Source organism: Ipomoea nil, unplaced genomic scaffold (assembly GCF_001879475.1).
Source record: "Ipomoea nil cultivar Tokyo-kokei standard unplaced genomic scaffold, Asagao_1.1 scaffold0876, whole genome shotgun sequence".
Lineage (NCBI taxonomy): Eukaryota > Viridiplantae > Streptophyta > Magnoliopsida > Solanales > Convolvulaceae > Ipomoea > Ipomoea nil.
In genome coordinates this window covers 773334-799362 of record NW_017617304.1, presented here as the reverse complement: position 1 = coordinate 799362, position 26029 = coordinate 773334, and the positions used below count along the sequence as shown (strand labels likewise).

Genomic DNA, 26029 nt, shown 5'->3' with positions numbered 1-26029 from the left:
CCGGAAGGTGGTGACTCAGCGAACACCAGAAAAGCCTGGGCCCGACAGTTGTACGTCGGGACGGTGTACGGGCGCGAGGAGAACTCTAAAAAGGTGTGCCGAGAGCCCCTCGTGTTCACTGACAGAGACTTACCAGCCGGAGAGATACCGCATCGAGATGCGTTGGTTATAGCCATGGACATCAATGGCGTTGTCGTTCGACGAATCCTGGTAGACACCGGGAGCAGCGTCAATGTGCTATACCTAGAAACCTTCATCAAAATGGGGCTGACTCGAGAACAGCTGAATCCTGTCAAAACTCCCCTCGCCGGTTTCACAGGGGACTCGGTGGAGGCGGAAGGGTCGATCACACTTCCAGTTGAGATTGGCAGTTATCCAGATGTACAGAAACTCAGCATAAAGTTCATTGTGGTAAACCTGGCCTGTTCGCATAACGCTATACTCCGCCGACCGGGTCTCGAGGATCTAGGAGCTCTGATTTCAATCGAGCATTTTTGCTTGAAATTCCGCACGCCAAACGGGATAGGTACGGTGCGCTGTGACCGTAAAGTCGCCCACGACTGCTATCTACAAGCATGCAGAGGGATGGGCAAACGCGAGATGCAGGTCCATGAGATCACCGAGAGGCCCCCAAAAAAGACGATAATACCTCGCCCTGAGCCTGCCGTCGAGTTGGAGGAAGTCAAGATCGACTCCACACAGCCGGACAGACGGGTCCGAATTGGAGTCGGCCTCCCCGAGAAAGTAAAGGAAGAAATTATAAAGGTGCTCCGGGAACACCGGATGGTTTTCGCCTGGGGCCCGGAGGACATGCCTGGCGTCGACCGATCGATCATATCGCACAGACTCGCCGTGGATCCCGAGCATCGACCAGTCATACAGAAGAAGCGATACCTGGCCAACGACCGAAGAGAATTTGTGAAGAAGGAAGTGAGCACGCTACTAGCAGCCGGGCACGTCCGTGAGGTTAAGTACCCGGAGTGGTTGGCGAATGTGGTCCTTGTACCCAAGCCCCCGGCGTGGCGGATGTGCGTGGACTACACCGACCTTAATAAGGCCTGCCCAAAAGACCCGTTTCCCTTACCTCGGATCGATCAACTGGTCGACGAGACGGCGGGGTCGGCACTGTTTAGCTTTATGGACGCCTTTAGGGGGTACCATCAGATATTCATGCACCCGGCGGACGAAGAAAAGACCGTGTTTCTGACACCGGACGGAGTTTATTGCTACCGAGTCATGCCCTTCGGGCTCAAGAACGCCGGAACCACATATACCCGAATGGTGGCCCGACTATTCTAGCACCTGCTGGGAAAATCGATGGCCGCGTACGTCGATGACATGCTCGTCAAGAGCCGAGAGGAGAGCAAACACGCAGAGGATTTGGCCGACTGTTTTAAAGTGATGATAAAGTACAACCTCCGGCTGAACCCTAAGAAATGCGCGTTCGCCGTGCAAGGTGGAAAGTTCCTAGGCTACATGGTCACCAAGCGAGGTATCGAGCCTAACCCTGAGAAAGTACAGGCCATCGTCGACATGCAGCCTCCCAGCACTGTAAAAGACCTGCAACGGTTGACCGGCCGACTGGCCGCCCTTAGCCGCTTCCTGAGCAAGGCGGCGGATAAGACCGTGCCTTTCTTCGAAGCCATGAAGAAGAATGAAGGATTCGCTTGGACCCCTGAGTGCCATCAGTCGTTTTAGGAATTGAAACAATACCTCTCGACACCCCCGATATTGTCTACCCCCCAGGCGGGCGAGCCCTTATTTCTGTACTTAGCCGCCTCCTGCAAGGCGGTGAGTTCGGTGTTGGTCCGAGAGGAAGAACGAGTCCAGCACCCGGTTTATTACGTGAGCCGTTCCCTGAAAGCTGCCGAGTCAAGCTATACCGCCTTGGAAAAGATTGTATATGCGTTGGTGATCACCGTGCGCAAGTTGGCGCCCTACTTCCAAGCCCACACCGTCCGAGTGCTGACGGACCAACCGCTCGGAAGCGATTTGCGAAACCCTTCGTCGTCTGGCCACCTGGTAAAATGGGCCGTAGAGCTAACCCAGTATGGGATTGAGTACCAGCCCCGGCCTTCCATAAAAGGTCAAGCCTTGGCCGACTTCTTGGTCGAATGCACGGCGAGTGAAGAAGAGAAGGAACACCCCACGGAGAACTGCTTAGGCGAGTGGTGGGAAATGCATGCGGATGGAGCATCAAGTCGACAGCACTGTGGAGGTGGTGTTGTGCTTATCACTCCCGAAGGATTCCGACTATATTATGCCTTGAGCTACCTGTTCCAAGCCTCCAACAACGAGGCCGAGTACGAAGCTGTGTTAAACGGCCTCCGACTCGCCAGGGCCTTAGGGGTCGAGAGGTTACGAGTCAAGACTGACTCTAGGTTAGTAGTCGGGCAGATCTCAGGCACATGCGAGGCCAAGAATGCCCGGATGACTCTATATAGAGAGCGCGCGGTTGAGATGTTAAAAGAGTTCGGAGCCTACGAAATAGAGTATATATCTCGAACGGATAACGTAGAAGCTGACATATTGTCCAAGATTGCCTTGGAAGGAGTACCGGACCACCTGGTAAAAATCTGTCAGATGGAGGAGCTAAGTCGACCAAGCGTTGAAGAAACACCGCTAAGGATCCAGCAAGTGACTGACGAAGAATGGGACCGAGAGAAAAACCCCGAGATGTTATGGATAGAGGACATCCAGCGATTCATAGAAAAAGGCGAGTTACCGGAAGACCCGGGAGTCGCCGCAAGGGTTCGACGAAAGGCCCCCTCTTTTCAAATCATTGATGGGCAATTATATAAACGGTCGTTCGGAGGACCTTTGTTAAGATGTTTGTTCAGGCCCGAGGCCGAGAAAATAATGGACGAAGCCCATAGAGGCATCTGTGCCGCGCACCAGGGTGCCCACACGCTCGCTCGGAAGTTAGTCGTCCAAGGATACTATTGGCCAACTATGATGCGGGACTGTATTGAATGGATATCCAAGTGCGGCGTTTGCCAGGCATTCGCCAAGAAAGACACTCGGCCAGCTACTTTTTACACGCCGGTCACCACCGCCATCCCATTTGCCAAGTGGGGGATTGATTTGTTGGGGCCATTACCAGTCGCCCCCGGAGGCTTGAAGTTCTGTGTCGTAGTTATCGACTACTTCACCAAGTGGGTCGAGGCAGAACCACTGGCTACCATAACCGAGTACCAATGCCGACGCTTTTTGTGGAAAAGGGTGATTTGCCGCTTCGGCCTGCCCGAGCACATTGTCAGCGACAACGGGCGACAGTTCGATTGTCAGGCATTCGCCGACTTCTGCCGCCGGCACGATATCCGCCACACTAAGGTGTCGGTGGCGTACCCACAGGCCAACGGACAAGTCGAGAACGTGAATCGAACGCTAGTGGATGGGATTCGAAAGAAATTGGAAGATATTCGAGGGAATTGGGCGGATGAGCTTGATCGAGTCCTATGGGCTTATCGCACTACCCAACGGCGAGCAACTGGAGAGAGTCCATTCTCACTCGCGTACGGCTTTGAGGCCAAGGTTCCAATTGAGGTGGTCGAGCCCACTCACCGGGTCCGTACCTATTCAGACACGGAGAACGAAGAGAGTCTTCGAATTGAGAAAAATTTCTTAGAAGAAAAGAGGGAAGCCGCGAGTGCGCGAATGGCTGAATACTAACCGGCGGTAAAAAGATATCGCGACCGGAGGATTCGTCCGCGAACCTTCCAGGTCGGCGACCTTGTACTATGGGATCGACAGGCCAGTCAACCCACAAAGGGGGGCAAGCTTGCGATTAAGTGGGAGGGACCATACCGCATTGCCGCGGTTGTCCAGGCTGGAACCTACAAATTGGAAATCATGGAGGGCAAGCCCGTGGACCGGATTTGGAAAGTCATCCACCTAAAGAAGTTCTATCAATAGAAAGGGACAGAACATGTATGGGCCCAAGGGTCCTGAGAGACTTGAATAAAAAGTACAAGTTACAGTTAATCACTCCCCGGACTCGGCGAGAAAGAGTTAGGAAACAAGGGCCCAGACCCTTAGTCGTTTCCGTGAAAAAGCCAAGAGGAGTCGCCTCGACTGAGGGACTCGGCGAGTATATAAAGAAACTATGGGGCACTGACCCTAAACGTTTCTGAGAAAGAAAAAGCCTAAAGGTTCGCCTCGACTGAGGGACTCGGCGAGAGAAAGTTAGGAAACAAGGGCCCAGACCCTTAGTCGTTTCCGTGAAAAAACCAAGAGGAGTCGCCTCGACTGAGGGACTCGGCGAGTATATAAAGAAACAACGGGGCACTGACCCTAAACCGTTTCTGAGAAAGAAAAAGCCTAAGGAGTCGCCTCGACTAAGGGACTCAGCGAGAAAGAGTTAGGAAACAAGGGCCCAGACCCTTAGTCGTTTCCGTGAAAAAGCCAAGAGGAGTCGCCTCGACTGAGGGACTCGGCGAGTATATAAAGAAACTATGGGGCACTGACCCTAAACGTTTCTGAGAAAGAAAAAGCCTAAGGGGTCGCCTCGACTGAGGGACTCGGCGAGAGAAAGTTAGGAAACAAGGGTCCAGACCCTTAGTCGTTTCCGTGAAAAAGCCAAGAGGAGTCGCCTCGACTGAGGGACTCGGCGAGTATATAAAGAAACTATGGGGCACTGACCCTCAACGTGTCTGAGAGAGAAAAATCCTAAGGGGTCGCCTCAACTGAGAGACTCGGCGAGAGAAAGTTAGGAAACAAGGGCCCAGACCCTTAGTCGTTTCCGTGGAAAAGCCAAGAGGAGTCGCCTCGACTGAGGGACTGGGCGAGCATATAAAGAAACTATGGGGCACTGACCCTAAACGTTTCTGAGAAAAGAAAAGGCCTAAGGAGTCGCCTCGACTGAGGGACTCGGCGAGAGAAAGTTAGGAAACAGGGGCCCAGACCCTTAGTCGTTTTTGAGAAAGGCTAAAAGAAGTCGCCTCGACTGCGGGATTCGGCGAGCACCCAAAGAGTTAACAAGGACTCGATCCTAAGTCGTCCCTCAGGGTTAGCAGGGCCTGATGCCTTAAGAATACTTCTTCGATTTACAGAACCATTGAAGGTTAAAGAAAAAGCGTCGAGCCCAAGATAATACGGAAAGGAAGAGAAAATGGGAATTTTATTAATTTTTTTTTTAAAAAAAGGGCCCGAGAAGGAGGCCAGCCTTTACAAAAGGGACCATCCTAAAAGAATAGCCCTAAACTACTGGGGAGGGGGTGTCGACATTAACCCCTTCAACTCGTGCCTCCGCCGTTGGCCCAGCTGAAGGAACAGAAGAAGGGTCCTCTGCCTGAGGGGAGGACTCAGTAAGATTGGGAGGAGCCGCCGCAGGGAGAGCCGCTGGATCAACAGCCGCCGGGAGAGCGTCTATAACCGGCTTGAGGCCCCAGCTCTCGGGGGTAAAAGAGGAGTCGCGGACCAGCAGGGCGGAATGGATTTCTGCCTGCGCCTCGCGGAAGCCGAGGCGATAGTCGCGCTCGCCCAAATCCAGAAGGAAGTCGTCACCTTCCGGCGTCGCCAGCCACGCCTTGGCAATCTCCTTCTGCCGGGCCTCTATCGCCGCCTTCACGTCCGCCTCGAAGGACGCCGACTTCTTGTAGTCGTCCACCGAGGTCGCGGCAATGGTCGCCACCTTGTCTCGCTCCTCCTCCCACTGGCGAGTGACCCTCATCATCTCGGAGTTGTGCACCTCCACCGCCTTGGCGTGCTTAGTTTGCTCCTCCAGAAAGGCCTCCTCCGTCTGGCGTAACTTGAGGGCCATAGACCGCATCTCGGTCCTGAAGTTCTGCAGCCACTTGCTCATCTCCATCTGGAAGATGAGGTTCTGCGAAACGGCTGCAAGTCAGATAATAAAAGGAAAGAACGAATAAGAGGAATTAAGTCAGGAACGCGTACGCGGTACGACTGGCGTAACGAGGCCTCAATGATGTACTCATCCCCCAGAGCATGAGTCGTCGCCACGTCCTTAGGCAGAAGGACGTTAGCACACCACTTGCGGACGGAGGAGGTGCCCATCCAGATCTAGGCATCCTCTTCTACTTCGTGGCTCAGCCGGATCCTTTTCGGAGCCGGTTCATCCGTTTGATCGGCCTGCCGCTTAGAGCTTAGACTCTCGGTCTGAGGAGGAGGCGGCTGTCGAGTGGGCGACACAACTGGCGACGGAGTCAAATCCACCACATTACGAGGTGGTGGGGGAGTCGACCTTGGAACCGGCGACGGTTGGGAGGAAGAGGCAGCAGCAGTGCCGGAAGCACGCTGGGTCAGCCGACGCCTCATCTTTTCAGCTCTGTCTGTCATCTCTGGAGTTGGTTCAGCCGCCTCGTTGGAACTGGAGGAGTCGGAGTCGTACGGACCTGCGAAAGGGAGGAAAGTCATAAGTATTCCGAGTCGGAATGTGACAGAATAAAAAGAAGAGGAACGAGAGGCAACGAAAGCTACCTACGGTGGCTGCACCCTCCGGCAGCAAGCCACGCTTAGCCATGGCCCAGACTCGGGACCAGTACTTGACGGAGTACGGCCCAAAGCCCTTCAAGAACTCGCCGCCCTGGACCGTATCGTTGGTAGGGACGGCACGCCGAGAGCAAGGCTTGAATAGAGTGGCCGGCCACAAGGTCGGAAAGGTGAAGGAAGAGAAAGCAGGCCGGACAAAGAAATAGAGGAGCTTCCAGTCCTTAATGGAGTCGGACAACCCCTCGAAAAGCTGTCGCCCCGGGCGAGCGACAACTTGAACAAAGCCCAGCGAGTGCGAGCCGACCTTGTTCACGGTAAAAAGATACCGGAACAGGTCTAGATCCGGCTCGCACAACCACCAGTGGCAGAGGTTGACGAAGCAGGTGAGGAGTCAGTGAAAATTGGGCACTAATTGGCCCGGAACTAAGTTGTAATGACGATAAAAAAAGGGAAAGGAAAGGACACGGAGGAACTCGGAAGCCAAAGGCAACCGAGTGCAGATGAATACCGACAAAACCCTCGGGTGGGTCGTAAATTTGCCGGCCTTCCGGGGCAAGGACTACGGCTGAAGGCCCAAGAAGGTATTGGGCCATTTCCAGGTCCGCCGCAGTAACGATGGACGGTGGCCCGGAAGGACGGACGATTGAATCGAACTTGCCCCGCGGCCGTCCGATGCCGTCCGGCAGATCCGCCACCGTCGTTAAAGGAGCGGGGCTCATCGGAGTAATCGCCCCCGAAGAAGAGGGGGTCGGAGGAAGAGAAGACGTCGATGGAACGTCCGCCGGAAGTTCCATACGACGGGGAGGAGAAGAAGAAGACGAAGAAGGAGAAGAAGAAGAGGGGGAAGTCGCCACCGGGTTATCGACCGAGTAACGACGGGAAGAAGAAGAATGTGAAGAAGAAGACATTACCTAAGTTAGGTGAGAGATCGGAGGAAATGCAGAGTGGCCGGAGAAGCTCGAGTTGAGGTTGAAAGGAAAGACTGGAGAAGAGAATGGAAAGAGAGACGAAATGGCTATTTAAAGGGAGAGGAATTCCAAAGGACGGCCACGTGCCACCTTCTCGTTGGAGGAAGTGGAGGTGACGGGATGTGAAGGGACGCCGCATTTAATGCCTCAAAAGGTGGGGCGACGGTTCAGGCCTAGGGTTAGCCTGCAGACGGCGCGTCTGCCCTAGGCTAGGGTCGGACGTCAGTGACCCGGCCTGCTAAGCCGGAAGCCCATCGTAGGCCATGGCCTCTGGGCCCACGAGGTACAAGCTAGAAACTTCTAGAACGACCCGGTAGAACCCGGCCCATCAGATGATATCAGCCAAGTTCACGAAGAGACTCCGGTCGCCAGGTCGGCAATCAGACTCGGCGACTCCCTCGCCAATAGGGTCTCGCCGTAGCAAGACTAGGAATCAGTCCCGTAGACCAGAGGTCGGGCGACAAAATAATAAGAAAAGGTAGGGTCGGACACAAAAGCACACAGTTTATTTAATAAGTACAAAGATTACAAGGCCCAGAACTCGGCCGATGCAAGTTACAAGAGAAAAACGGGTCAAGGCTTGGCTTCTTTCTCTGTCGACGGGCGAGCAGTCGGAGGGCCTTCCAGGAGGTACTGAGAGCGGAAAGGCATAGGACTCGGCTCAGGCTCAAGCATTTCATCCAGATACACGGCTGGCTTCCCGTCATCGATCATTTGCAAGGGCCTCTCCAGAGCGCTCGGCGACATGGCGACACCAAAGAGGGGAGGAGCCTCCCACTTCTCTTCCGCCATTGGTTATGGATCCTCCACCACAGGCTCCATCTCCACATCGATAGGCTCCCTACACATCAGGTCCAGCATGTCTGGAGGCACCACAATGGGGTCTGAAGCCGAGTCGCCCACCAAACGACCTCCATTAGCCAGCCTCTTCTGCCTCAACTGCTCCAGTCGAGCATGCTCCGTGTTGCGAATGGACCAGTGGCGATCACCATCTCTGTAACTCATAGCGCCGTGCTTTCGCAAAATGAAGAGTGTTGCGATTTGCATCAACTGTGAAGGGTCTTTATATAGCCCAGTGAAGGAGAATATCTAGGCGATAATCACGGAGGAGATTATAACTGACATAACTAAGCCGGATTAGACGGATGGCGCGAATCTCTGTCAGAGATTAGTTCCATCAAATCCGCCCGGGAAGAGCAAGATTCGCACGTCAACACAGAGAAGTTTGGATTCACCCGAGATACGGGGAATCTTGCAGGTGTCAGACTGAAAAGAGCCTGATGATGTGACCGACTCCTTGACCAGTCGTCCGGATGAGTACGCAACAAAACACGACAAAACATAAGGCAAGGCGAAAATAGCATTTTTTATTATAAAAAAGGATGGTACAAGTAGCAAGGAGCTTATTACAATAAGGAATATAAAAATGCTCCTAAAAAAGATTCCTCCGAACTATGACCGACTCCGGTACATATGATCACTCGCCGGGCGAGGAAGAGTCACCCCCAAAGAATCCCCCCGGTGGTCCAGGTGGGGATGGACAGAACGAGTCCCAGAAAGCTGGCATGAGTGGTGGGGCAATTGGCTCCTCATCATCCGGATACGCCTCCAGGTAGCGGGCGTAATCCTCATCATTCATTAGGCCCGTAACTGGCCCGTCCAGGTCGTCCAGCGGGATTGAGAAGGTCATTCTGAAAGTAAGTTGCTCTGGAACCGCCACCTCAACGAAGGACCCGTCTTGAGAAGTCACTCGGGCAGTTGTGGGAGTAGGCGGATGGCGTGAAGATGGAGCGACCTCACGTCGAGGAGGAGTCGGTGGCTGAGAAGCTGAAGGAGTAGCGCCGGCAGGAGACCTCTGAGAAGCCGGGCGAGGAGTCTTCTTTTTGTGTTCCCTTTCAAGCCGAGTCTGCTTGGAAGGCAGCGGACGCCAAGGAGACCCAAAGTCAATTCGTTTTCCTTTCAGAGGAGAACGACCCATGATGGACTTGTGAAAGAAAGAAATAAGGGAGGAGGCCATTTATAGGTGCCAAGTCTAGACAGAAGAATCCAAACGGCCCCGCGAGATCCGGAGAGAATGGCTGATGATCCAGACGTTACAATAGGCTATTCAGGGCATGGATACGGTGATTGAAGGAGATGGACAGTTGCTACTTTTCCAAACCCAGGCTAGCGGACCGGGTATGAAAAAGTGAGGGACTAGTTGATGGGGTAAGGACCCCGGCCCAAGAGATAGGGGCCCAAAGAAAATGGTTCGAGATAGGAGAAGTGGGCCAGCGTCGAGAGGAGCCCGAAGAGTAATCGGGCCGAGTCCTGGAGTCGGCCCAGGCCCAAGCACGGGGCCCGGTTCAGAGCTGCTAAAGAGGAGCCCAGTGGGAGCTTAGGCCGAGACGAGGAGTCGACCGAGGCCCAAGCCCAGGGAAAGACTCGGTTCAAGGAGCCGTTGAGAGCATTGAAGAGGCTCGTTTAAAAGGGAGCCGTTAGGGCATTGAAAGCAGGACTCGGTCAGGCCGTTACAAGCCTGGAAGAGCCGTTGGCCGACCGAGTAATGGCGTCCAACGGCTCCATATCTTAATTAGTCTTGAAGTCGGCCATTAAGGGCCTTCAAGTCGGTAGAAGAGGAGCCGCTATATAAAGGCTCCTCCGCTCTTGTAAAAGGGGAGACGATTGAATACCCGGAGAGGGGAGAATACCGAAGAGATTCCGAGCACTAGCATTATTTCCAATATAGGCATACATTTTATTGAAAGGTGTATCCTCCAGCCAAAGGTTGTGTTGGACCTCCTTGGGCCCGAAAACCCAAAAACCATCAGTAGCGAATATAATCAATTAATAAATTTGAATATAAAAAATTTTTATATTGAAGAAAAATAAAGACAATATAACTAATAAAATTATTTCTCTTAGTTAATTTATTGATAATGAATAGTTTTTTTTTTTGAATAAAGGCATTGTAGACACATAATTATAAATTAAAGAAATGCATATGTATTATTTTTTGTTGTAACTACTAAATTATTATTTATATAATTTAATAAGAGTAAAATAGAGTACTAATAATGCCAACTTTGATTGGGATGAGATTCGAACCTAAGGCCTTTTTCTATTGAAATCAATGAGTAAGTTAACAGTGAACTAACGGCAATTCTTAAAATTTTAACGGAATTAGTAATGGTGTGTGGGTATTTTAGGAAATTTTAGTGTAAAATTTAAATCTGATCAATCTTTCAATCAATCTGAGCCATTCATTTGATTAAAATCTGTGGCCGCCATTTTTTCTATCCATTATAGGCCTAACTCTCTTGGGCTCTTATTAGTATAGTAGATAATAAATTGTCTAGTGTTGAAATAGATCCAAACTTGATGTTATTACCAACAATAAATACCGTTAACAAAATACGGTAGTTAGTAATAATTAAAACTTAATAAACATGTTATAATCCAATAAAATGCTACAATTACTATTAAAATATCAATCAAATAATAGCACGATGCTAGGGTCCATACTGACCAAGATAGGTCCTATATAGCTTCAAAATAGGTTTTAAAGTCCCATGTAAAATAGGACTAAAGTATGCTCAAAATTAAATGAGAAACCAACAAACTAACTTAATAGGCTATATTGTCCAAAATTAGCCTAAGGATCCAAAATTGAATGATATTTAATATGAAGGCTATGAATCAATGATATGCTATATCCAATCTTAATATATGCTTTTTTAAATGTATATTTATAATAAAATAATTTAAAAATATACAAAGCATGTTTGGATTTTGCAAATTAATATATTATTAAATCATAAATACTAAATAAATTGCAATAATTCAGGCAATTTAACATGTACCTTAATATTAAATTAAAATTCAAATAGCAAATTATACATTTAACATTTGCTTATAATTGAATAACAATTTAATTATGAATTTAATGCCAAAATTAAGGGAAAACTAAATGACATTAATTTCCCAAAAAACAAGCAATTAATAATATTTACCATTTGCCAATATTCAATATTAATTAAGATAATATTTATATGGTAATATTAGACCAAATAATTACCATTTACCAAAATTAATATATATAAATATAATTATTAAATTATTAAATATATGGCAAATATTAATATGGTAAATAAAACTAAATTGCTCTTTAAAATGGGATACATACCAGCCACGCATCCATCATCTTCAATTCATCGCCGGAAAATCAGTTTGAAGCAGCGAAGAAGCAGGGATGCCACTGGAGTCCGTCGTTGACCCGAACACAGCAATGCTAGTCCGGTGACGCCCTGGTTCGCCGACGCCGCCATCTCTGTTCCTTGCGCCGTCCAAACCCACCGGACGAACAAACCGGTCGTTGGTCTCATCTTCTCCATTGCTATTGCCAACCAAAAAAAACACACCCTATACACAGTTTCTGGATGGAGAGAGATCAACGATGACAACGCTGGAGTCTGAAGCCGCACGGTGGTGGAGCACCTCATCCGGAAACCCAGCCCGCATACGTTGTTGTCCTCACCAGGAACCCAGCGACCAGCGCCGCAGTGGGCTATCAGAACAGCGACCAGCGCTGGCAGCCTTACTCGCGTTGCCGTCGTCTTCATCGCGACGTCATCACCGCCGACGGCCATACACTGCCCTGTCTCGTACGTAATCCGCGTGAAGCTCGCAGTCGATGGAGATCGTCGGAAAATCCGAACACTGACTCGCATCGCCACTCACGAGCGAAAGAAGATAAAACCGGCAATAGTAAGTTCACAATAAACCAACAACAAGTTCATATTCAAAATGAAATAATTATTCTGGAGTTCAGAGAAAATAATTTTTCCAACATGCCAAAAAAATATACAAAAAAATGAACGTTGATTGGCAAAATCATCAACTAGGCAGGGATTATTAAGGCTCTGATACCAAATGTTAGCCAATAATATGACTAACACAATATAAAGTAACAAGGAACCTGTCATCGTTGCAGCGGAAGCTTTAGGATCGCCCGAATATCCCTAGCCATAGTTGTGGAAATTGCCTCTGGAATGGTAAACCTGTAGAAAGTGTTTTGTCTACCACTTCTCTCCCGAATCCGTGATGGTGCGTGTCCTGAACTCGGGAGCTGTGGGAGGACTATTTTGCTCTGATACCAAATGTTAGCCAATAATATGACTAACACAATATAAAGTAACAAGGAACCTGTCATCGTTGCAGCGGAAGCTTTAGGATCGCCTGAATATCCCTAGCCATAGTTGTGGAAATTGCCTCTGGAATGGTAAACCTGTAGAAAGTGTTTTGTCTACCACTTCTCTCCCGAATCCGTGATGGTGCGTGTCCTGAACTCGGGAGCTGTGGGAGGACTATTTTGCTTAGAAGCCTACATCCCATCAACGTAGGCAGATATTCAGTTAAAGCTTAACTGAATATCCTGAGTTGCCTAACAGATTAAGTCACTAACTGACTTAATCTTCCACTTGCACCACAACCACCAAATAATACAATATATTATAATATATGGTATCTAGGGAAAATACTTACAATTTACTCATAAAATAGACAAATCTTAAGTCTAGGAGATTTGTAGTTCCCTCTTCTGCTTCAAGTTCTTAGTCATTCTCCTCTTTTTCGTCTATATATGTTTTGACCTTTTTTTATGATCATGTTCATTAAACAACGTTAAATCTTTAACAATAGTGAAGCCTTTTCAACCTCATTTTGAAATTCAAACTTCTCAAAAAGCATAATTGTATGTATACTAGTTGATGGATACATTGGAAATGACCCAATAATAATAGAGACCCGAGTCCGGGAATGTATAACCCGAGTAGCTCAAGAAGAGTCTCAAGCCCGGAGCTTACCTCCGGGCCCAGAATGATGGACCTTGACTTAGTCTCACGGCCCACCACATGGCTTGGATTTAGGGCAATTTATATCCTACACCACGGCGCGCGTTGCACTATGCGCCCAGATGCAAAACGACGTCGTTTTTTTTTTTTTTTTTTTTGAAATTTCCCGCCCAAGTGAATGGCAGTAGTTTTTTCTTTAAAAAAAAACCCGCTGTTCAAGAATGTACATAATGTTATACTAGAATACACATAATTGTATACATGAATGTACATAATTATATAACAAAATATACATACTCTTTTTAAAAGATAATACACATAATCTAACATAATACATAATAAACATAAACTTTTAACATAATACACATCAACTATTAACATAATACACACAAATTTTCTGATTCGGATGTACATAATTGTATAAAAAGAATGTACATAATTATATAAAAAATGTACATAACTGTATGAACCAATACACATAACTGTATGAAAAAATACACATAACTGTGTGAACAAATACACATAATCCCAGCAACTTCCTACCGCGTCTCCCAAAACGACCCCAAAACGACGTCGTTTTGGGAGGCGCGCGGCGCACAGTGTGATGTGCGCCGTGGTGTAGGGTATAACGATTGTGGATTTAGTCCCGTGGCCCTCCACGAATTTAGCAGAATTTAGCAGTAATTTGTTGGAATTTCCTTTGCATAAATAGCCTAGTAATTGTCTTGTTAACGACAGGTTCTAACTTGTGTCCTAAACACTTTCTTGTCTTGTTATTACATGTTTTATACCTCTGTAATAGCGTTACATAGTCAATTAATACAATATCAGTCCCCGTGACTATATTCGTACTCCTATTATCGTTTTAATCCAATACTAGTTACATTTATTTATTCATTCGGGTTAATTAATTCGGACCCCCGGTTTAATTAATTCCATCATTGGTGCTCTTATTGGGAGCGGCTGTACAAGTTCAAGCGTGCTCTCTTTAATCGACATTTCCTACAAAACCAACCTTCAAACAATGGCAAGATCCAAATATCCAATGCAATTCCATAGCACTTCGAGTTAGATTGCATTGCTCATGTACAATTATATGACAATCGTGTGGGAATAATAAAAGTTCCATGACCGCCCAATTCAAGATACGACGCGATGGAGTCTCCGGAAGCCATCACCTCTGGCTCCACTGAGATATTGAAAATTGATGGAGAATCCAATTGGTTTTGCCAGGTCTTTCCAATCATGCGCGTGATAGTGTTCTTTTGATGCGGGAGACCCCTCTTGGCCGATCAAGATTCCGCTACTCTCAAACATGATCACGATGTCGCTGAATATGAAGTTTGACGTGCGGATGATCTCGCATTCTCGGTAGAACTGTTGCGTCGAGTGAGCATGGAGCGTGTATCGATGACCCCTGATCGAACATTGAAATAGCACGGCACGGACAAATCGGAATCCAATCTGAATACCATCGTGCGTGTGATAATAATACTAGCTGAAGATCTGCATCCTTGCAACCACAAAATTAGTGCTGGTCACGACGACAAGGAATCCCAACACATAAGTTTTCCGATAGATCTTCGTTGAAGGATCATCGTGGATGGGTTCGACTACTGCGACGACATCGCAAATCCCAACCGCACGGATGATCTCAGTCGGGGTTTGTGGCGTGAGAGTAAAAAGCCTCAGATTTGGCCGCGAGTTCTTCAATTGGCTGCGATTGGTCGTCCTCGTAGGCTTTCCACGTCACCGAAGCACAGCTATGGATGATGATGATTTTGCCACTGCAGTCCAGATCCGGCCTGGTGTCGGCGACCGGAAACAGCCCCGAGGGTGGTAGTAGGGCTGTTAACGAACCGAACATAAACGAACGGAGGTTGTTCGTGTTCGTTTGTTAAGGAATTTGGAGTGTTCGTGTTCGTGTTCGTGTTCGTGTTCGTTTGTTAAGGTTTTTAAAAATCCTGTTCATGTTCGTTTGTTAAGCTTTTGTTAGTGTTTGTTAACGTTCGCGAACATGTTCACGAACATGTTCGTTAACGTTAACGAACATGTTCGCGAACGTGTTGGTTAACGTTAACGAACATGTTCGCGAACGTGTTTGTTAACGTTCGTGAACACGTTCGCAAACGTGTTCGTTAACGTTAACAAACACGTTCACAAACATATTCATTAACAGGCACGTTCACAAACATATTCATTTACGTTCACGAATACTTAATAAACAAACACATGCACATGTTCATGACCACAATTCGTTTGTGAACAATAAATAATATACGTTCACGAACAATAATCAAACAAACAACACAACTACAAAACTAATATAATATAATATAATATATGTTTGTGAACATGTTCGCGAACATTATTAAACGAACACAAACGAGCTTGTTCACGAACATTATTAAATGAACATAAATAAGCTTGTTCATGAACATTAGTAAACGAACAAACGAGCTTGTTCACGATCTCTTAGCAAACGAGCTTACAACTGTTCAAGCTCTGTTCGTTTATTAACCGAGCTCTAAATTTTGTTTGTTAACGTTCGTTTACCTTAACAAACGAACATAAACGAACGCTTATCGAACACGAACACGAGTAGTTTGCCGAAAGCTCTGTTCGCTAACACCCCTAGGTGGTAGCGACAGGGTTCAAGATTGCGATTCTGGGGTTCGTCGGCTTTGACTGTTCTCTGTGCTATCACCATGCAATATTGTCCTCCACCGTTGGGAGCTTTTCTGCACCATCCGGGATCGTGCTTGAATGCTGAGGGACCAAGCTTTATGGTATCGTACCATACAACTGTGTTGTTTGTCATCAACTGCATGTGCATGCATTGCTGAAACACCCACATTCTCTGCAATTTCCTAGGTGGAGGCAAAATGATCCATTTCGAAATTTGGGTTGTTGTCCTGAGGGCGTTTCCACCGTGTGTCTGCTTAGTAGGCACTCCCACATATGAATCTTTGTGATGATAAAAAAACATCCCTGAAAAGGAAGCAAAGATGTTGTACAACGGATAAATCATATTAGTGAAGGTGGAGGCAAAGAATAGCAGGAGAAGATTTTGAAGAGGATGGGATTTTAATGACGTTAAGCAGGGAAATGGAGAAATGCTTTGTGGAGTCTCTATCAACACATTCGAACTGGGGAGAAAATGTACCCAATGATCAGTGGTCTGTCTTGCACAAGATAATGACACATCACGCCCAGGAAATTACAGTGTCTATGATTATTTGAAGAATTGAAGTATAAATTAAAAACTGATGGTGGGAAGATAATGTGTTGTCTCAGCAGTGCCTCTCAAAGCTACATTGTTAAATGGACCCATGGAGTGGGAGTGATTTCATCAGACAAGCTTTTTACGTTGTTCTTCCCACTATGATACTCATGGCCATTGTTAATATATATTGAGGATGATAAAAAGATTGATGGTATATATCAATTCCACCCAACTTCCCACTGCTGAAATATTCATATTACCTGTGCTGCTGGCGTACATCTCCGCAAACCGGAGACTGTTTTCACGGTGTGGCCAGGAGTGATCAATCTACAATAAATCAGTTTCCATAGAACGGCTCAAGGTGTTTGATCACCTTGGCATGATGCTTTTTCCCCTCAACAATTATACGAGGGAGAAGGGGTTGTCTTCCTCCATGGTGGTTAAACGCAGGATGCAGGTGCGGTGCTAGGCATGACGGCCTGGAAATATGACACGTGCTGCCCCTTCCAGCGACGAATATCATAAATACTTTTGACTACGGTGACAGCGTCGCGAATCCCTGCAGCGCAAATAGTCCCAATTTAGGTTTACGATATGAGAGGAATAGAGTACTTGCAATACCTCTAGTCACCGGACTATAACACTTCAATGGTCTGCAATACAATATTAGAAAATTTCAGTGCTACAAAAAACAAAACCTGAATAGCAAGGCCAAGGGCAATCCTTTAAGCTCAGCAGATATTCCGCAACCAACGGCAATGGAAATTCCCATGGCAACAATGTGGAACGAGCTACCCTAAGCTACGATAAAATCGGTTTCAAAATCATAAAAAGATGGAGAATCCAGAAGAATAAGCTTGTGTCGTGGAAAGGCATGGTTTGTTAACTTCCTTTGATACTATTATTATTAATATTATTAATTATTAATATTAATTAATATTAATACTGTTATTATTGTTTTATTATTAGTAGCACTAGTGGTGGAACCGGACCTGCCCATGCTCACCACATGATGGAGGAACCTATTATTGACTTATTACATATACGTTGGTCCGTCCAACGATGCGAAATTAGTCCGAGTTACGATTGACGGGCCAATTCTGATTGCAACAGTAAAAAAAAAACATATATATTGCTCGCACAATGAATTCCCTAAGGGCCAGGACGGGATCCGTACCCGCTAGCTGCCCGACAAAAAAACCTTTTCGTAGTCAAGCCCTCGGCACGAGGCCCGACCTCGCGTACCAACCCCGACGGAAGAGCCTAACGGCCCGGTGTCAAATGACTCGGGTCGACGGGCTACCACCCTAAGGGGGCACGAGGTCTGACCTCGCGTACCAACCCCGACGGAAGAGCCTAACGGCCCGGTGTCAAATGGTTTGGGTTGAAGGGCTATCATCCTAAGGGGGCACGAGGTCCGACCTCGCGTACCAACCCCGACGGAAGAGCTTAACGGCCCGGTATCAAATGACTTGGGTCGAAAGGGCTATCACCCTAAGGGGGCACGAGGTCCGACCTCGCGTACCAACCCCAACGAAAGAGTTTTTGGACCAAGAGTACCCTTGGCCAAATAACTACATACTACGTAAAAATAAATAAAAAATAAAAAATAAAAAAGCAAAATCACGCGAGCAAGAATCTAATAAACGACCCTGCGTCGTCCAGACAGCCCACTCTCGAACGGAGAGAACTCGGATCACGGATTAAAGTGCAAGGCAAGTTTTAAAGGTGTTGGAATACGCAAAATATTTTCATTATATTTAAGTTGACGCTGAATCATTCATCCAAGCATGGAGCCTCGAAGCGGCTTCGATTGGATCAAATGTTTACTCTCTCTCGTTGTCGATTTCTCGCAACTTAGAAAGTTGGGGATTGATGATGGATGTATTGAAAATGACCCAATAATAATAGAGACCCGTGTCCGGGAATGTATAACCCGAGTAGCCCAAGAAGAGTTTCAAGCCCGGAGCTTACCTCCGGGCCCAGAATGATGGACCTTGACTTAGTCTCACGGCCCACCACATCGCTTGGATTTAGTCCCGTAGCCCTCCACGAATTTAGCAGAATTTAGCAGCAATTGGTTGGAATTTCCTTTGCATAAATAGCCTAGTAATTGTCTTGTTAATGGCAGGTTCTAACTTGTGTCCTAAACACTTTCTTGTCTTGTTATTACACGTTTTATACCTCTGTAATAGTGTTACATAGTCAATTAATACAATATCAGTCCCCGTGACTATATTCGTACTCCTATTATCGTTTTAATCCAATAGTTACATTTATTTATTCATTCGGGTTAATTAATCCGGACCCCTGGTTTAATTAATTCCATCACTAGTGCAAACCTATATCTTTTTTTTTTTTTTTTTTGGGTAACGAGGGAAACACACAACCATTATCCGTGAATGTGCACAAACAATAATACAAAAATGATCAAATGCGCATATACTTTTTTTTTTTTGAACAAATCAAACACGCATATATAGTATAATAAAATTCATGTATATACGTACCACCACAAACGCGTATGGCACATCCGCAAAAGCTATGACTTTACACGTTGTACTAATGCAAACGCGTAAATTAATGTTTTAATTAGGCTAACGTGTCATCCCGCACCATGAACTGTATCAGATTTTTCATGCCACACCATGGTCTATCATAACATATATTTCGAGCCACTTACCATTAATTTTTTTTTCGTCTAACATTTTTTACACGTTTCCTACAGGTTATCGGTAATAATATGCTGTCATGGAATTATTTTGCACTAGCCTTCTTGACCGCAATTTTCGCTTCTCACTTAACTACAAAGTCACCAAAAAACAGTGAGCTCGGGTAGTATCCCCTACTGACTCTGTAACCATTGCATCGCACAAATAACAAAAACCATGTCTGGAAATAAAATATATAAACAATATTACAAAATTATTGTTTTAAACAAAGCAATAATACAAAAAATAAATAAAATACATATAATACAAAAAATTTTAAAAAACAATAATTAAAAACAATGGAAGATCAATTACAGACAAAAATAATACGAAAAAATACTTTTCTAAAAAAATTAAACCTTTTTGCATCGACTTAGTCGGAGCAAATACAGCTGGTCTGGAGTGGCATCAACTCGGACAAATCCATAATAAAGAATATAAATGAAAAAATAATAACTTTTTTTCACAGAGATAGAAATAGTTAGAAGATAAATTGTACCTTTAATGCATATTAGTTTGAGCAGCTATTGAACCACAATGATTAAATTGGTGATGAGAAAGTCACCTGCAAGGAAAAAGAGGGATACAATGTAAAATGAAGACTTTAATTTTTTTAGTCATCAACTTATTGTATTTATAGGTAAAAAATATTAGAATTATAAATTTGTAAGATTTTTCAAAAGGAAATTGTATTTATTTATTTGAAGTATTGTCATAATTAATTTATTATATTGATATTCCTAATCAAGTCATTTTATTAATATTCCTAATTAATTTTATTCGTAATTACTTTATAATATTGATATTATTAAATTACCCTTAAGTTTGAGCATGGGAATGAAATATGAGAATTCTGTTATATATATATATATATATATATAGATTATGATTAATACTATAATTATACACATTAATTGCTACACTGGTTACTCATTAAAAAAAATTTATTTTAATATTTTTTTTTCTAAACTCATACTCTTAAGTTTAAGTAAAAACAAAAGTCTTAAGTAAAAAATTCATAAATATCTAGAAATATGTCTAAATACATAATATAGTTCGGTAGTACATTAATTCATACAAATTTAAAAACTAAATTCTTTTAATTTATAAATGTAATTTCCTTAATTATAATTAATAAAATATGAAATACAATTAAAAAATAAAATTATAAATTAGCAAAATGTGTGTTCATAAATATGTAATTTTTTAAAAAAAATACATACATATACTTATGCAGTATATTAATCATACAAAATTAACATGCTAATTTTGTTAACTTCTAAATGTAATTATTTTAAATATAAATCCATCAATATACATTATAATTACGAAAATTATATTATAGAATTTGTCTATATACATATTAATAAATATTATTTTCATATACAACATTTAAATTTTATATAGTTTTTTTTAATATATTTCTAATATAATTTTCTTGGTTATTATTCATATTGTTGGAATTATAATATATATGAAATATAATTAGAAATAAATTAATTTATTTATGAATTTTTTTCCTATAAATTTATTTAAAGAGTTAATTCCAGCAATGGTCTTTCGACTATTGTGATTTTTCAAATTCAATTATCGTCTTTTAATTTGGACGAAATAAGCCATTGACTATCATATTTGTTCCACAATTGGTTCTTTCGTTAACCAACCGTTAAATAGATGTTAGTGAAGTGCTAAAAGAGTCATTTCCTCTGATGGGTTTCTTCTTCATGATGTTGGTGGAGGCCGGGTATGTATCTATTATACTCCAGTGCAGCACTTGCATGAGGGGTAGCTAAATTTTTATTTCGCCAAAAAGATGCTTGATTTAAGGTGATTGCAGTGCTCAGAGCCAGGCTCTCTGCAAGAATTTTCCTTGAATTGCTTTGGTTAACAGCAACCAATAGTCAACCCAAATTTAACTTTAATGTATCGTGTCAAAGATAGCCTGTCGAAGGGTTTCTGATGTTTACCAACTTCCACAATAACTATGCTTCTAATTGGTCTCTATATGCCCATCAGCACTTTCAGATCCTCTTTCTCTTTGTATAAAGAAGCAAAACAATAGAATGTGTGTGTGTGATATGGTACATATGCTAAAATCCTGTTAAATTTATAATCACAAACCTAAATGGAAAGAATTCCACAGAAGCAACAACATCCTTAAACATGTAATAATCAAGTAACATTCAATGAATTCGTTTTGTTGTTTAAAACAATGATAAACACTTCATTAGGTAACTATAAAGTTATACATATTAAATGGAATTCAATTGCTTGTTTTACAATCTCCAAGTTTTCATGATTCCTCAATCCATTCACACCAAAATAGAAGTTTCAAGTAAAAAATTTAAAAAAAGGAGGTGGAGAGTACTGAACTAGCACAAAGATACCTGCTAGGAAATGAAGGCATTAGAACTTCAAGTACATTGATCATAACTGACCCTACACCATCTTCACCAAAAGTCTGTCTCCTTGTTGGACATGGACATGAAAAAATTTGTAACCACTTGTACTCTGGTTAATAAAAGAAAATTATATATAGGCATAGAGGTAAAACAAATTTGAAGCAAAGTATAGGTAAATCACTCTTGGGGAAATCATCTTTTCCCGCGAGGTAAATTTATCCACAAATTATCATATACTCCGTATATATGATTGCATATGTTTTCTTTCATCGCCAGGAAGCAGTAACAATAAGGGGAAGAAAAGACTATTATGGAAAGTACTCTTTTACCCCCTCACTTAACATCTGTCCAAAGCTAATTTCACGGAAGGACCAACAATGGAACAAATCTGATAGTCAAAGACTTATTTCGTCCAAATTAAAAGACGAGGACTAAATTTGAAAAATTTCAATAATTGAAAGACCATAACTGGAATTAACTCTTTATTTAAATGTGTACATGATTAGAAACTATATTAACTATACAAAATTTTAATTTTTATTCAGATATTTGACTAAATATATGAAATTGTAATTATATTATTATATTTTTTTTTTTGAAGGTCAACCAATGGGTTGTATTTATAGATAAGCTGAAATAGCGTCGGGTGGGATATCATCCCAATACATAGCTGTATCATAATGAAAAGCCGAAGCTGCTAAACTATGTGCTAAATAATTTTGCGATCTAGGAATAAAATGAACATGACAATATGTAAACGTAGTAATATGGTTCCTGCATCCATCAGAGAGCATAGCCAATATACGATCTTGCTAATTGATATGGTGGTGTCAAATATTTATGTAGCGTCTGACAATCCGTAAAGAGCTTAACAGATTGTACTCCACGATCACGTAACCAAGATACGGCCTCCTTGCAGGCGTATGCCTCTGGCATTAGTGGGGAGTAACAATGTGGCAATGGCGCGGCGAATGCTGAGATAAAACATCCGTCCTCTCCCATAAGCACTGCTCCTACCGAAGCTTTGTCTGAACCACCGTGGTAGGCTGCATCTACGTAACATCTGTTGTGTTGGCGCTGGAGTCCAAGTTGGTGTGATAGATGCCGCACGACGGTAGAGGGTACTGCGACTTGGTTGGCAACAGCAGCAGATGGGGCAGTGGCATTTGGTGAATTCAAGTGGATTTGGCGCCATGTATTGACAGCAACATGGACCGCAGCCAGCGTTCTCCTTGGGTGAGATAAACAAGCATCCCATACCGCTCCGTTCCGGGCTCTCCATAGATAGTATAGTATTGCAGCTGCGTAGAGAATTCCATCAGAGTCTATAATATTCAACAATTCACCAAACCATTCATAAAAAATATTTGTCATAATGCTCAGTAATGGTAGGTTAGATTGTGCCCAAATAATTTTTGCATAATCATGCATAACATCCTCATTTTCCACACCACACACGGCACACACTGGACTTACATCCACCTTTTATTATATTATTTATTCTAACATATTTTATTTTTTTAATTTTTTATTTAAATTCATACTAACATAATTTATTTCGTGAATCCAAAACACTATTTTATTAATATCATGACAACATTAGTCGCAAATGTAATTCGTAAAAACTTTAGGTCCGCCCTAGGTAAAATTATCTCAAAAAGTAAAGAGAGGGAGGGAAGCAGAGCTAGGAGGGAAACCTAAATAAATAAAAACATACAAAAAATTTCTCCATATATACATCCATCCCCCTTACACAACAGTGACACCACTCGCTTCACGAGAGGGAAAAAATGGCGAAAAGAAAGACCAGAGAAGAAGAAGAAGAAAAAGAGTCGAAGAATGAAGCGGCTGAAGAGTACGAGCAGCACAGAGCTCAAAGGATCAAAGAGAACATGGATCGAATGAAGAAACTGGGCCTGCTTGAACTATCCAAGAAGCTCAAACCTGAAATTCCCCATCCAAAAGGGTCTGATAAGCATAAACCCCCTTCTCACAAGAAGCCGCCCTCTACCGATGACCCCCCTCGACGCTCCTCTAGGTACTCAAACCTTCAAACCCCCCTCATTTCATACTCGACATTTCGTTTGTTTGTTTGTTTTCGATGTTTTAATTATATTTGTATTCTGATTTATGGGTTTAAGATTGTTCTTATAAACTATGACTCTTGTGAATGTTTATAATTCTGTGGAATTAATTCAACATGGGGTTTAATTAATTTATTTATTTTGATTTTTGAATGTTTAAGGTTGAAGAGTATGAATCCAGTGAATTATTCAGAACGTAGAGAAGCTAGTAAAGGGGGGAAAGTGGCAAAGGATGTTGAGATTTGCATAGCAGAGGGTGAAAAACCAGAATTGTATACAAAAGAGCATGAAAGGGTATTGGGTGATTCCAAGGAGAGTTGGAGTTTGTATGAGGATGGGTATGATGAAGATGGGCAGCGCATTTATGATCCAGATTTTGGGAAGAGTTGCCATCAGTGCAGGTAGGTACATACATGAGTGTTGAATGTATGTTGATAATGTTAAAGATAATTAGTCTGTTTGCCTGTTCATAATTTATGGAAAATTCTTCTGTTACTTATATTGTTCAAATATATTACCTTCTGCAGACAGAAAACTCTAGGTCTACACACTGAATGCAGCAAATGCAAGTCATTTCAAGGGCAATTTTGTGGAGATTGCCTATATATGAGGTAACAAAGGGAAGTATAAACAGGTTACTTTGTTAATGTTTATAATATAATCCAGTTATTAAAATCCTTGATCACCCGTCTCCCTGCATTTGTGCTTGCCTCTTTGTTTTCGGTAAGGTATGGAGTTCATTTTTCTCAATGTGCAATTTCTGGAATCACAAATAAATGTATTTGTCACTATGGGTTTGAATTTAAAGCGTTTTTCTCTTTGTTTTCACTACTACAAGTCTACGACAACGTTATGAACAATGTTTTGTGCTTTTATCTTGAAAAGTATGAAGGCATAATGCTGTCTAATCTAGTATTCATCTACACTAGAAATGATTCCAAGTCTTTGAGGATATATTTCCTAGCCTGCTTCCAAGTCATTCTACTGTTACCTGATGTAATAGGTATGGGGAGAATGTGATAGAAGTAAATGAAAATCCTAGCTGGATTTGCCCTGGCTGCCGAGATATATGCAACTGTAGTCGTTGTAGACGGGTAAAAGGATGGGCTCCCACAGGTGCAATTTATAAAAAGGTAATTTTTTTTTTTTTTTTCTGGAAAAATTTCCTTTTCTCGATCTTTCCTGGTTGTAGTGATCTCTGTAGTGGTATAATAAAATTTCAGGTGTTGATCCTTGGTTACAAATCTGTTGCGCATTATCTTATTATGACCTTCATGCAAAGAGAGAAGGAAGAAGCGGGTGATGAAAACCACCACCCATCTTCAATCAAGAGTTCAGAGCCATCTGATTATGACTTAGCTGATGATGCAATTGTAGTTTCTGATGAATCATACGACAAAAATGAGGTGCTTGAAAAAGAAAAGCAACAACTAGATGATGATGAAGAAGAAGAAGAAGAAGATGAAAGTGAAGATGCTAATGCTTCTGCTAACGATTCTGAGTGATCAACTAATCATGAGGGCAAGCTGCACCTGTTCTTGGAAAATTTTGGTAATTGACTTTAGTAACGAATATGTGATCCCAGATTTTGCTTGCATTACACGCATGTACGTGAGACAATGCTCAATCCTCACAATGTTCATTAAGATACCAACATATGCATGGAGCTGATGTACAATATTTTTTGGCACGTTGGAGAGAAAAGAAGTTTTTGTGGAGTATTAAGATTCATCCTGCATTGCAATGCTTGTTTACATTTTGAGTTAATACTAGTTTGGGTTCCTTGACTATTCACATTTACTTAAGTAGGATCTGTTTAAAATTTTACTAAATTAAATCTCTTGAATAATACAGTAAAACGTTATCTAAATAGGTCTTCTGTCGTTTGTGGACGGTTAAATCTAAGGGTGAATTTGTCTTTTCATTCTCTGTTTTGGTTGATCGAATCCACCATTCTTTGTTTTCTTGTTAGGATACATTTATCCAACGCTATATGGATGGAAAAGGTAACGGAGTATCTATATAGTTAAATCTTTTGTTTAAAAGTAAATGTCAATAGTCAATGAATTTCAATTAGTATTAACTCTTTACATTTTATATGTTCTCAAGCCTGAGGAATATTTGGAAGCAATTTTTTTTTTTTTTTTTTTTTTTTTTTTTTTTTTTTTTGTAGATGAACAAAATGTATAGTTTTAATATACTAAATGTATATCATTTTTGTACTGAATGTACATTATTTGATGTACAAAATAATGTACATTTAATATATTAAAATTGTATTTTTTATTTACAGTCCACACAGCTATGTGGACTATAGTTCATGGAATAATAATTGTTGTCTGCAAATTATATCATGG

The 26029-nt window shown here is 43.0% G+C and overlaps 2 protein-coding genes across 2 annotated transcripts; both read left to right on the top strand.

The window, feature by feature from the left end:
• Positions 1 to 261: 261 nt before the first annotated feature.
• Positions 262 to 5060, top strand: LOC109179040. Its single transcript, XM_019328611.1, has 3 exons — positions 262 to 714; positions 2584 to 3375; positions 5052 to 5060. Exons 1-3 carry the CDS (start codon positions 262 to 264, stop codon positions 5058 to 5060), a joined length of 1254 nt encoding a protein of 417 aa, XP_019184156.1.
• Positions 5061 to 23256: 18196 nt separating this feature from the next.
• On the top strand, positions 23257 to 25439 carry LOC109179114 (cell division cycle-associated 7-like protein). The gene is made up of 5 exons (XM_019328681.1): positions 23257 to 23626; positions 23834 to 24073; positions 24200 to 24283; positions 24676 to 24805; positions 24896 to 25439. Exons 1-5 carry the CDS (start codon positions 23379 to 23381, stop codon positions 25175 to 25177), a joined length of 984 nt encoding a protein of 327 aa, XP_019184226.1. The 5' UTR covers positions 23257 to 23378; the 3' UTR covers positions 25178 to 25439.
• The last annotated feature ends 590 nt before the right edge of the window (positions 25440 to 26029 follow it).